A 13,912-nucleotide genomic window follows, 5' to 3' on the forward strand; every position below is an offset into this window, starting at 1 on the left:
ATGCAACAACCACCAGGATTTCACAATCCAGACTATCCTTATCATGTTTGCAGGCTAAAGAAATCCTTGTATGGTTTAAAACAGGCTCCTCAAGCTTGGTTTAACACCTTGTATTCCTTCTTACTCTCCTATGGGTTCATCAACTCCAAATCCGACCCGTCACTGTTTATCTATCTCAAAGGTGATGCCAAACTCAACACATTGGTATATGTTGATGATATTTTAATTACAGGTAACAATGATCAAGCAATACATAGGTGCATTTCCACACTAGCTACGGTGTTCTCCATTAAGGACTTGGGATACATTCATTTATTCCTTAGGGTTGAAGCCATTCCTACCACTCAAGGACTATTCCTTAGTCAACACAAATATATTCATGACTTGCTTGGCCACACACAAATGGCAGATGCAAAGGTTGTTGATTCACCAATGTCCACCTCTTCTCAACTCACTCAATATGATGGCACAAGTGCAGTTGACGCTACTTAATATAGAAGCATCATAGGAGCCCTTCAGTATTTTTCAATGACAAGGCTAGACATAGCCTACACAGTCAACAAGCTCGAACAATTCATGCAGAGCCCATTCTCCACACACTTATATCTCTCCTCTTTCTTCTCTCTCGAGTTGTAGACAACTCAAAGTTGTCCAAGAAACATTTTTCTTTATAATTTCCTGGAATTCTTTTTTTTTTTTTTTTTACAATAGTTGCCCTGAAGTTAGAAGTATAACCTTATGCATATTACTCAAATCCCCGTATTGTAAACTAGAGCCTTTATGAATTTAAATTTACTGATTAATATAAGTGCATTCACATCAATTTTTGTAGTCAACAGATAAATTATGTGTAGGAGTTTCGTCAGGCCTTGGGATCTATCATCTGCCTCCTTGGTCTATGGTTGTTGTATAAAGTGGCAAGGAAGAGAGTGATAAAGAAACGCATACAAAAATTCTTCAAAAAGAATGGTGGTTTGTTGCTAAAAAAAAGAATGTCATCTGGTGAAGTTAATGTGGACAAAGCTACTTTGTTCAGCTTAAAGGATTTAGAGAAAGCCACTGACCACTTTAACTTGAACATAATTATAGGAAAGGGAGGCCAAGGTACTGTTAGGATGTTAGGATGAGTTTATCATCCTTTCACAAATTAACAATAGAAATGTGGTCAAGCTGTTAGGATGTTGTTTGGGGACAGAAATACCCTTGCTTGTTATGAATTCATTCCTAATGGTAACCTTTTTCAATATTTACATGATCAAAACGAGGACTTACCAATGACATGGGATATTCGTTTGAGAATTGCAACAGGAATTGCAGGAGCACTGTTTTACTTGCACTCAGTTGCATCTCAACCCATTTATCACAGAGACATCAAATCCACAAATATTCTATTGGATGAAAAGTATAGAGCTAAAATTGCAGACTTTGGAGCAACCCGAATGATTTCCATTGAAGATACTCATCTCACCACAGTCGTTCAAGGTACCTTTGGATACTTGGATCCCGAATATTTTCACACTAGTCAATTTACAGAAAAAAGTGATGTCTAAAGTTTTGTAGTTCTTGCTGAACTTTTAACAGGCCAACAACCAATGTCCTCAGTGAGAAATGCGGAATCCAATAATTTGGCTTCATATTTTGTTCAGTGTATGGAGGAGGATAATCTGTTTGACATTATTGACAAAAAGAGTTGTGAAAGAAGCAGAGAAGGGGCAAATCATTGCAGTTGCTAATCTTGCAAATAGATGCTTAGAGTTGAATGGAAAGAAACGTCCAACTATGAAAGAAGTTACTTTTGAGTTAGAAAGGATCAAGAGATTGGTTAAATCCAATGCAGAACAAAACCATGAAGAAATTGAACTTGGTAGAATAGAAGATTGCCAACCTTGGGTTGCATATTCCACATCAAATTCGTTGCCAACTCTAAGCAGTGAAACAATCTCATCAGACTCGGAGGTTATACCTATTGTTACATTATAATAATTGATGAATTTTCATAATTTGTTCTTCATGCAGAATCGATAATCATTTTTGGTAATTGAAGACATGTAACAGCCTAAACTCTGTAAGTGTAATTGTTAGGAGTTATTTATAATAAAACAGAGCACAGGACTCATCAATGGTGCATGAGGATCCGTGTGTTTGCTCTCTTACCAAATACTGCCTTCTTGTTATTTTCTTCTTTGTATTTTTTTTAAAGCCAACAAAAGTGCATTTTATTGATAAAGCCAAAAAACAGGTACAAGTAGTACCCGATTGAACAAAAATTACAGTAATTAGATCATGGTTTACCTACACCACATATATATCAACATGGCTCGATATCCCCCTTTGCACAGCACCAGTGTAACATTCAGACAATAAATTTACAAAACCAAGCACCGGTAAACTATATACCACCTAGAATCAGCTTGATATGTTATTGCAATTTATATGTATCTTTGTCGAGACATTCTTATTCTTTGTATGGATTATTGAAGCATATAGTTTGTACGAGAGAACTGGAAAAGGTTTTGGGGAATTAAAAAGGGACTAAAGGGTGAATGCTCTAATTTTAATTGATAGTGTGGCATGTAAACTTTTTTATTTTAATTTGATTACAAGAACTTAGACTATTTTCACCTACAAAATAGTCTGACAATGACTGTGCTTCAAATCTCTATTTGTGTGTAGCATGGGTTAGGATGCATCATTTGTGTGCAATTATAATCCCTTCATATGATTGTGGTGATTGTATCATGTTTTGTGATCATGCATGTTAACTGCTAGATGTCTTGATATTTGTTATGTTATGGTGTGACCGGAAGTATCATATGATTCTATCAATGGCTATTGTGCTAGTTGTGTTTCATGATATCTGGTTTTTTGGGTTCAGTGAGTTGCATTCTAAAAGTTTGTACCGAACTGCACTATTTTGGTCCTCCGAACTGAACTGTTATATATTCATGGACTGGTTTTTTTTTCTGTTGTTGTTGTTAATTTGGTTTTGCAACAAGTTATTATGTGCTTGTTTGATTCAGTATCAAGATATTAATTTTTTATAAGTTTAATAGATATTGTATAATAGATCAATTTTATAACAATTAATCCAACCACGGATTGTAACAGTTCAGTTTTGTAAAACTAAACTTAAAAAAAAGTTCAGTTCAGTTTTCATAAAAAAATAGGCCAGTTTTTTATATTTCAATTCAGTGCAGTTGATAGCAATTCAGCGGATATCAACACAAGCATTTTGCACATTTTATTATCATTACCTGATTAGTGGCAATATTCACAATTCTATTATAACAAACTATAGGATATTTTGTAAGAAAATCTATAAATAAGGAACAGAGGAAATAAGAAAAGAAGAGAACAATTACCTTAATTAGCTTTCCTTAGTTCCTTAATTGTAGTAGTAGAATAGAGTAGCGTTATTTGTATCAATTGGTCCGACCTGCCCCCTTCTCTGCCATTCTTCAATGGCAGATGCTGAACCTCTCAACGCCAGCCTGGACCGGCTCGAGGCAGCCATGGCCAACCTCGCCGCAGTGGATTCCGATCTCCATGCATCTCACCTTCGTTTAGATGCGCTCCACGCTTCCATGCTCTTCAAACTTGATTTCCTTAGCCGGAAACTAGATATCATGATTTTCCGCCAACGATCCCCGTCACCTTCTCCGGTACAGCCACCACCGCCGCCGTTGCCACCGTTTCCTCCTTCAGCGCAACCACCATCGACACCGCCAGCTCCTCCGCCTTGCTCTCACGTACCTCCTCCCATGGCTAGACAACGAGATAGTCCTGTTATTGGAATCGATTCCAGCACCATCGACTTCCCCGTCAGCGTGTGGCAGCACCACCGTGCCGACATCAACCGCCACTTCCAGTCCATCCAGCTGTGGCCTTTGCCGCTCCGCACCAACACCCGCTGTTACCGCAAGATCCCCCACGACAACGACATCAACCTGCACGGGAACGTCGTGGTTGCGTATCAGCTTCATCCTCGTTGGATTTGGGTTCTTTGTGCTTCTGAGACTTAGCGTTGCTTTGTTCGTCCTCGGCGCCAACGCCCGCCGCCATGCCCGCCGCCACGGCCACCACCACCTCCGAAGCCACCGCCTCCACCATTATCTCTGTTACCGTCTTTAACACCTCCCTTGATTGCTCTACGGCGCGGGTAACACACCCACTCCTTTCCTTGGTCGTTCAGTTTCGTGGCATGGGTCACACACTCGCTTACTGCTTCAGACATTAATAATGTTGGGCCTAAACCAGCTCACAAACAAAGTAACTTCCCTAACATACCTCCTGTTTTTTAAACTCACCCCTGTTTTCGCTTGTTTTATTGTCCAACCTTGAGGACAAGGTTGTTTTGAAACGGTGGGTAATGATAGCAATTCAGCGGATACCAACACAAGCATTTTGCACGTTTTATTATCATTACCTGATTAGTGGCAATATTCACACTTCTGTTATAACAAACTATAGGATATTTTGTAAGAAAATCTATAAATAAGGAACAGAGGAAATAAGAAAAGAAGAGAACAATTACCTCAATTAGCTTTCCTTAGTTCCTTAACTATAGCGGTAGAATAAAGTAGCGTTATTCGTATCAGCAGTTTTCCGATAATTCAGTTCGATTTAATTTTTTTAACACTCGTGAGTTGGAGATACTTTTTATGCCGACAATACACTCGTGCGTAAACTCATACTTTTCTTCTCGACTATTTGATTTAGCTTTTTCGAAAAGCTATTGAATATACCATAGCTTTTGATTCTCTTTTCCACTATTTTGTTATTATTTATTAATTGTTCACTATCAAACCAAATATTAGTGTATTGATTATAATTAAGGACATGTGACTTCTATTTTTCTTGTCGACAATTTGATTTAGCTTTTCTAGAAAGTAATTTATTGACTAATAAGTAATATTGACTTTAATTAACTTTACTAGTAAGGGTGGAGGCCAAAAGCAACAATAATTGTCAAAGTAAAGGCTTGGGTGGATAGCGGGCCACGTGCTGTAGCCGAAAGCAACAATAATTGACAAAGTAAAGGCTTTTGCTTTTTTTCTTAATTGATTCTCCACGCGGAATAGATAATCATAGCACAACACTCAGCAATCCTGCATGAGGATATGTATGGTCGGTCTCATGCCATAAAATGAAACTGGCTTACTGCCCCAAAGTTTGAGGAACATTTCGACGGTAGAATTGGCAGTATTAAATATTTGCGAGTGATAAGATAACGATAAGATAATGAATGACTTGATAAGCCTAATAATAATTACTTATATATATTCTGATAGTATCTTGAAATTTAAATTTCGATCAAATTTAACTCCATAAAATCAGCTTGTAAGATAAAATTTATCCTCCACTTACCTACACTAGATCTCCAACACTGTTGGAACACGGCCATGAGGACATTCCATTCAATATTTAATGTAGCATTGTAGGCGTCTTTGCTTTTAGTCTCCTCCACCTTGTCCAAGTCTACATCAATCATTAGTAGAATTATTGTCTAGCTATCAAACTAAACTATAGTAATAGTGTGAATTATTGAAACGTGTGGGACAAGTTAATTGACACAAGTCTCCCCTAGCTACAACTAGTTTTGAGTTCTCGTAGAAGAAAATGCCAAGAAATTACATAGACAAGTGATGCTGGCAATATAAGGCGGGAGCATAAATATCCATCCTCTAACGTCTAACCTGGAAATTAAACACACCCTCTTCAAAACTAGGATCACTCCTCTAGCTAGCCAGAAATGGTTCTGAAACTTGTTTATATCATCATTGTGATGATAGGGCGGATGTATCCATTAACATGTGCACAATATCAGAATCAGGCTATAATATCTGCACAAAATCAGAAAGAGACTATAGCACGATTCGGTTGCGATTCGAAATGTGGAAATGTTTCCATTCCTTACCCTTTCGGAATGCGCAAACCCAAATGCTATGCAAGCGAGCCGTTTGAAATAGAATGCAGACACAATAAAAATGGTTCTCAAGGTGAGAAACTGATCGCACCCTACCTCAAGTATATAAATCTAGAGGTAATGTACATTGATCTTGAATACGGTACGGTCGGGATCAAGAATCCAATTTTTCACCCTGGTTGCGACAACACTAGTACAGGCATAAATCTCGAAGGTGGTCCTTTCGTGTATTCCCAGGATTACAACTCATTTGTGACCGTAGGTTGCCAAAACGCAGCCTTGTTGTTGTCAAACGACACGATACTTACTGCCTGTGTGTCCGTGTGTTACGACGACCCAAAAAATGCCAATATGATGGACGTGTCAAGTTGTCGCGGCAAGTACTGCTGTGAGACTTCACTGCCACCGTACCTTCAAGCATACAACGTCTCAGTTGGAACTGTAGAAGTGAAAAGTGAGATCAAACCAGAGTGCGGTTATGGGCTGATTAAAGCAGATTATTTTCAGTTCAATTACGTGTACGATGAATACAATTCAAGTTACTGGGTTCCTACTCTTGGGAACCTAAAGAAAGTAAAAGATGTTCCTGCGGTGCTTCAATGGGAGATTCCGATTCACATGCCCAACAATTCCTTCCCCGAATTCCGTACAGATGCGGATTCATATGCCAACTACAACTGCAGTTACACTAATGTTACATCTGCACAATCAAAATCGGGTTGGAGATGTACATGCAAATATGGCTTCAAGGGAAATCCCTACCTTGACCAAGGCTGTAAATTAGGTATGTCCCCTATTTACATACAACCATCCCTCAGAGTTAAATTTAATTTTGCTTAATCATTTAGCTTTTTTTTACAGCATTGATTAATCATTTAGTTCAAATTTATTTCTGATTTTTATATGCATTTATTGAAACAGTTTTTATACCTAAAAATGAAAAAAAAATAGTAATCATTACATTTTATTATGAATAGTTAAAATTAAAATATGTAAATAATTTAAGAAATTATGCGAGTTTAAAAAATAATACAGTAATTTTTATGATTTTTTTGCTTAAATGTGATTCTCTCAATTAAGTGTAAAAGTATCATTTCAATATATATATATATATATATATATATATATATATATATATATATATATATATATATATGACTTACATTTCATACCATTCAATTAAATTAATCTAATGATAATCTGTACACAAAATGTGACCTATAATCAAAACAAAAATTATATCATGAGGTAGCTAACGTCATTGAAAAGGACTATTACACCGATTGGCAAAAGAAATATCAAAACAAGTTTCGTTTAGAAATTATCCAAGACCATGATAATCTCTGGATAGATAACAATACCAAAGCCTTTGAAACTGTTGCTTCAAACAAATATTTCCCACCCATTTATCATGCCAAAACAAAGTGTTATCCCCACAACCAATCCTTCTACGTACCTGATTTTTAAACCAATTATTATTTAATTGTCGAAGGAGAAGATGGAGGGAAACAAATGCAAAATCTTATCATGCAAGGACGATGGAGGGGGTGTTGAAGGAGAAAGAGGAGATGGTTTGGATAAGAGGATCCATGATAATAAGATTTTGCACCTTAGATATATCTAAGAACTCTAAATTATGGTGCATGTATGATGGTGGTCCACAGGATTCGTCAAATTTCACCATGCAAACGAAAAATAAAGGGTTTGTCATCACATATCATTAATAAGTTACAAAATTGGTATATGAATTATTTTCCACCTTTGGGGTACGACCTACGGTGTATTTTAGAAGAAAGGACACTCGAACACCGAATTGAATCTCCAGCATGACCAAGAAGTAACCCAACAGAACCCCCGATTATAAGTGGGGATTTTTTCACTTGGCGTCCCCATCAGTTTATGAGCTCCAATTTCTATATTCTCAGCACTACTCTTCTTGCCCTGCTTGACCAAACAACCATCACTCGTCTTAGAATGTGTCGCGGTGACATTACTATAATTAACATGAAGAGAATGACGATGTTTTTGGTTTACTATCTTTGTAGGTAGAAACGCAATGACAATTTTGTAAATTGCATGTTGTGTACAAAGGTGGTTCAATCCAGAGAACCGTCAAGGTTAGCGTTCATATACTCACTTAGTATGGGTCCTTCATCACTTGCGTGTAGCTAGCTAGTCGTGACTAACAACTGACCCTACAGTCGAAGCCCTCATTGATCGATATCGTCGCCTTCGTCAATCACACTCCGTCAATAGTATCTCCCATGTCGGCCCGTCGTTGTGTCCTGATCGTACTGTGGTACCAACTGAGTTCGTGCCCTAAGTTTGGTCGTGCCGTCAAGATTTGGTTGACATGGATATATAATACATTCTACGACAGTTGTGTTTAAGACCATCTTAGAATGTGTTACATTCTAAGACAGTTCTCGCAACGCAACCGTCTTAGAATGTGGTACATTCTAAGACGCTCCTCGCAATGAACCGTTCTTAGAATGTTCACACATTTTATGACGATTATTGTAAATTGTCATCGTACCCTTTCTATGACGTGTGATACGATGACGATCCACATAATCGACATTAAATGTGGAAAATAACCACCACATAATCGACATTAAATGTGGAAAATAACCAATGTAGTACGCCATTTTTGTAGAGCTCCTTCCCATTTTAGTTTACAATGGAAAACAAATTTACCCTTTATCGGTTAATTGTGGACTTTGATGGCATAAATATTTTTATACATTCAACCAATAAAAAAACCATGTTAGATATGACTAACAGAGTTCATCTTAAATATAATTAACAGAAAATAATGATGGATATAATAATATGTAAAGTGGTTATTATAAAAATAAATATACTTGCCATAATTAATTTGTATTTGGATTATATGTAGTGTAAATAGTTTATATTGTAAATACATTCTAATTAATATTTTATTTTTTAGTTTTGATTTTTTTAACTATTATCATTTTTTTACTTTTATATTTTTTTTCAGTTTTGTACTACATAAATTACTGTTATAAAATTTATTTGAACTTGATTCTTGACATTTCAGCTATGGAGGATTCTCCTGAAAGAAACAAAACTCGATTAAAGTGGGCCATAGGTACGCATGAAATGATAAAGAAAAGTATATTTATCTTGTGTCTTATTTTTATAACAGGAAAAGTCTATCATTTGTTTTTGTCCCTCCATATTATTATGAAGATCATCATTTGTTAGTAGTTATTGTCCAATATTTTTCAAAAAGAAACTAATACTAAATGAATAAAATTGTATAAGAACTAAAATAAAAAATAGATATATTAGAAGGATTAAAAGAAAATAATAATATGACAAATTAAAAAAAATATTAGAGACCAAAAAATAAAACTCATTAATTTATTATAGAACAAAAACTTATTTAAGTAAAAAAAAAAAAAACAATAGCATTAATTATGTTGTGCGATATATATCAAAATGGAGTTTTAATAAAAAAATATTTTTTTTATCTGTGGGAATAAAAAAGTGTTAAGTAATTTATTATAATTCATTTATCCTATTCAACCAATTTAACTAGATCCTTTTAATAGTTTTAATAAAAATATTAAAAATCAATAAACACATTTTGTAAGAAGTTATGAAATGTGCTAATTTTACAAATTTTGACATCAAGTTTTAATTGGTCTTCCATACACACATATAGAGACATACCAAGTGAGACCATAAGAGATAAACTACTTGAACATACAATCATATATGAATGGTCAAGCTTGTTTTTAAAAATTTTATTCTTAACCACCAAGTTTAACTACATTATTGAGATTTTGCAGTAAAAGAAACTGCATTGTTGAGATTTTGTTCATCTTATACTCTCATCTTCACCTTGTACTCTTGGGTGTGGATGTGTTTACGTAAAGTGTTCTAATATCTAATCGTGTGCCAACCTAACTATAAGATGTAAATGTGCAGGAGTTTCTTCAAGCCTCGGAACCGTCATTTTACTCCTTGGTTTGTGGTGGTTGCATAAAGTTATAAGGAAAAGTATAGCAACGAAACGCAAGGAAAAATTCTTCAAACAAAATGGAGGGTTGTTGTTAAAACAAAGACTCTCTTCAGGTGAAGTTAATGTTGACAAAATTAAACTGTTTAGCCTAAAGGACTTACAGAAGGCCACCGATCACTTTAATATAAATAGGGTACTTGGGAAGGGAGGCCAAGGTACTGTTTACAAAGGGATGCTAGTAGATGGAAATATTGTTGCAGTGAAAAAATTTAAGGTCAACGGGAAGGTTGAAGAATTCATCAATGAATTTGTCATTCTTTCACAAATTAACCATAGAAATGTGGTTAAGTTGTTAGGATGTTGTTTGGAGACTGAAATCCCTTTGCTTGTTTATGAATTCATTCCCAATGGTAACCTTTTCGAATATATACATGGACAAAATGAGGACTTACCAATGACATGGGAAATGCGTTTGAGAATTTCCATTGAAGTTGCTGGAGCTCTATTTTACTTGCATTCAGCTGCTTCTCAACCCATTTATCACAGAGACATCAAGTCAAGAAATATACTATTGGATGGGAAATATAGGGCAAAAGTAGCAGACTTTGGTGCATCAAGAATGGTTTCCATTGAAGCTACTCATCTCACTACTACAGTTCAAGGAACTTTTGGATACTTAGACCCTGAATACTTCCGTACTAGTCAATTAACAGATAAGAGTGATGTCTACAGCTTTGGAGTGGTTCTTATTGAACTTTTAACAGGGAAAGAGCCAATATCCTCTGCGAAACAACAAGAACTTAAAAGTTTAGTTTCATATTTTCTCCTCTCTATGGAGGAAAATCGCTTGTTTGATATTGTAGATGAAAGAGTCATGAAGGAAGCGGAGAAAGAACACATCGTTGTAGTTGCCAATCTTGCAAGAAGATGCTTAGAGTTGAATGGGAAAAGACGACCAACTATGAAAGAAGTCGCATTAGAATTGGAAAGTATCCAAAAATCAAAGAAACAGTCTGCTGCACAAGAACAACATGAAGAACTTGAGCTTCCTGGAATTGATGACTTCCAACTTTGAGCTGCGCATTCTGCAACTTCAAATTTGGGGGGAACTTCAGATTGCAAAGCATCAATCTTGGAGATTATGCCTACTCCAAATAATTGAAGAATTCTCTTAACTTGTTTATTGTGTGTAAAATAAAAACCAATTTGGTTAGACACATGGAAGAATGTACACTTTATAATTCTCCTGTTACTAAATATAAGCCTTTTCTGAAAAATTTCAAATTTTTTATAAGACTCTTTCTTAATTATCCATTACATTAATTATATGTTGACCAAAATACTTTTAATAGTTTTATTTTATAAATAATAAATGCTACGAATTTTTTATTACTCTCATGAGAATTGTACCATTGAAGAGTTTAATCTTAACAAATTAAAACCTCATTATTATTATTTAGGTGGAAAGTAATTAAGTGGAAAAAAGTAATACTATAGTTAGACTTAATAATTTTAAGGATAATTTTTAAAAAATAAACTTAATGCTATATTGATTAAATTAATCAACTTTTTTAACAAGTATAAATTAGAGTGTGTTGTAATTGTAACCATCCTCGGTTCTCGTTTTTGTGGGCAAACCAAAAACTTCTCCATGAAAGAGATGATGTTTCCAGCTACGTAATAAAATATAAACTATTAAGTTGCTAAGAACTTGAAGCAAAGCACACTATAACATAAAAGGGTGGTTTTAACATCAACATGTAAAAAGTATATACCCATTGTGAACATATCATATTTCTATTTCAGAAAAAAAGTATATATCCATTTTCATCAGAAAAAGTATATAACATGTAAAAAGAGATTATCCCAAAAAATATTTGCATACCAAACAAAAACGATGACATTCGTAAAATGATTCTATAATGTTTTATACTCCTGTGAAGTAACTACAAATGATGATTGAGCTTAAATAGTTTCTCGTTGCAAGTGAATGCAATCCAGAAGTAACTAATAGCAGAATAATTAACGAAGATGCTTAACCATATATATTACTCTCAACTTTTGAATCACTTGTGATTAGTAAGAGACAAGCCAATCATATCAATCATGAAAGCAATGTTAAAACATCAAAGCATCTAGCTTGCAGGACAAAAATTTTATGAAAACAATATCGGTATTTCTCATCGGTGCATCAATGCATTGCTCATCAATTTTTTTTATTGTAAATCGAAAAAAACAAAGCAGGCAGAATATTAAGTATTGTCTCAAACAAAATCGGTTCATTGATCCTTTGCATTCAATATTATGGCTTCACGCATAGTTCTCTTCTGTGAGTAAGACACGAATAAAACTATACAAGGATGTGACTTTGGCTTTCCATTGCATAAGCAGAGGAGGTGAATAATAGCATTAAATGGAATGTAAGGGGAAAGAGATGAAAAAGTGTCAATAGAACTGTCACTTTTGTCCTAGGACTTGACCCTCCATAATCGCCCCAGGGGGCCGGGCCTTAGCCCCCTTAATGAGTGGTCCTATAGGGTTACAGTCCCACATAATATGGGACCAAGATTAACCCGCAGATCATCCTATCCTATTTTAAAAAGTGATTTTTGTTTTTTTAAAAGCAGAGTACTATGTTTTGTCCTTATTAAAATGTGTCCATTTATGACTTAACGGGACAAGTTGCCACATGCCCACATGTCTTCCTACTACTAGTAGCACAAATAAAGTTTGGGCTGCAACAAGAGAAAATGTTAAGAAATTACTTAGACGAATGACGAATGTTTTCACTAAATTATTGGGGGTTCGTTGCACGTGTTCAATTGTTCATTTCTATTTAAAATGTTGACTTTGACCCAGATTTTATTGTATTCAGCTGTGAACGGTTTGTGGTGGTTGCATAAACTTATAAGGAAAAAGATGGCAATGAAACGCAAAGAAAAGTTCTTCAAACAAAATGGAGGGTTGTTGTTAGAACAAAGACTATCTTCTGGTGAAGTTAATGTTGACAAAATTAAACTCTTCAGCTTAAAGGACTTAGAGAAGGCCACTAATTACTTTAATATAACTAGAGTACTTGGTAAAGCAGGCCAAGGTACTGTTTACAAAGGGATGCTAGTAGATGGGAAAATTGTTGCAGTGAAAAAATTTAAGGTCAATGGGAAGGTTGAAGAATTCATCAATGAATTTGTCATTCTTTCACAAATTAACCATAGAAATGTGGTTAAGATGTTGTTTGGAGACGGAAATCCCTTTGATCGTTTATGAATTCATTCCTAATGGCCTTTATGAATATTTACATGGACAAAATGAGCTACCAATGACATGGGATATGCGTTTGAGAATTGCTTCTGAAGTTGCTGGAGCTCTATTTTTCTTACACTCAGCTGCTTCTCAGCCCATTTATCATAGAGATGTGAAGTCGACAAATATATAATAATTGGATGAGAAGTATAAGGCAAAAGTAGCAGACTATGGTGCATCAAGAATGGTTTCCATTGAAGCTACTCATCTCACTACTGCAGTTCAAGGAAGAGTGATGTCTACAGCTTTGAAGTGGTTCTTGTTGAACTTTTAACAGGGCAAAAGCCAATATCCTCTGTTAAAGAACAAGAACTTAAAAGTTTAGCTCCATATTTTCTTCTCTGTATGGCGGAAAATCGTTTGTTTGATATCATTGATGAAAGAGTCATTCAGGAAGGGGAGAAAGAAAACATCATTGTAGTTTCCAATCTAGCAAGAAGATGCTTACAATTGAATGGGAAAAAGCGACCAACCATGAAAGTGACATTAGAATTGGAAAGTATCCAAAAACTGGAAAAACAATCTAATGCACAAGAGCACCATGAAGAACTTGAGCTTGCTGGAATTGAAGATAGCCAAATTTGAGGGTGCGCATTCTACAACTTTAAATTCAGGGCAAACTTCAGACAGCAAAGCATCAACCTTGGAGATTATGCCTCTTATCAAATAATTGTTGGATTTTCTTAACTTGT

General features: G+C 35.2%; 1 protein-coding gene and 2 pseudogenes across 2 annotated transcripts; all 3 read left to right on the forward strand.

Moving 5' to 3' along the window:
* Nucleotides 1-2,150, forward strand: LOC114385820 (annotated as a pseudogene).
* A 3,390-nt stretch (nucleotides 2,151-5,540) lies between these two features.
* On the forward strand, nucleotides 5,541-11,211 carry LOC114386996 (wall-associated receptor kinase-like 10). 2 transcript variants are annotated; one of them, XM_028347088.1, is made up of 3 exons: nucleotides 5,542-6,710; nucleotides 8,988-9,038; nucleotides 9,884-11,211. In XM_028347088.1, the coding sequence occupies exons 1-3, from the start codon at nucleotides 5,753-5,755 to the stop codon at nucleotides 10,990-10,992; spliced, it is 2,118 nt and encodes a 705-aa protein (XP_028202889.1). In that variant the 5' UTR covers nucleotides 5,542-5,752; the 3' UTR covers nucleotides 10,993-11,211. The 2 variants fall into 2 exon arrangements, with proteins under 2 accessions (XP_028202890.1, XP_028202889.1); XM_028347089.1 differs by lacking the exon at nucleotides 8,988-9,038 and having other exon boundaries at nucleotides 5,541-6,710.
* A 1,547-nt stretch (nucleotides 11,212-12,758) lies between these two features.
* On the forward strand, nucleotides 12,759-13,805 carry LOC114385821 (annotated as a pseudogene).
* The last annotated feature ends 107 nt before the right edge of the window (nucleotides 13,806-13,912 follow it).

This window comes from Glycine soja, chromosome 15 (genome assembly GCF_004193775.1).
Source record: "Glycine soja cultivar W05 chromosome 15, ASM419377v2, whole genome shotgun sequence".
NCBI lineage: Eukaryota > Viridiplantae > Streptophyta > Magnoliopsida > Fabales > Fabaceae > Glycine > Glycine soja.

Excerpts from the sequence above, each read along its gene's own strand:
- LOC114386996 (XM_028347088.1), top strand. The coding sequence starts at position 5,753 with ATGGTTCTGAAACTTGTTTATATCATCATTGTGATGATAGGGCGGATG. Across the intron at positions 6,711-8,987 it reads TGACCAAGGCTGTAAATTAG|CTATGGAGGATTCTCCTGAA; the intron begins GTATGTCCCCTA and ends TTGACATTTCAG. Across the intron at positions 9,039-9,883 it reads TCGATTAAAGTGGGCCATAG|GAGTTTCTTCAAGCCTCGGA; the intron begins GTACGCATGAAA and ends GTAAATGTGCAG.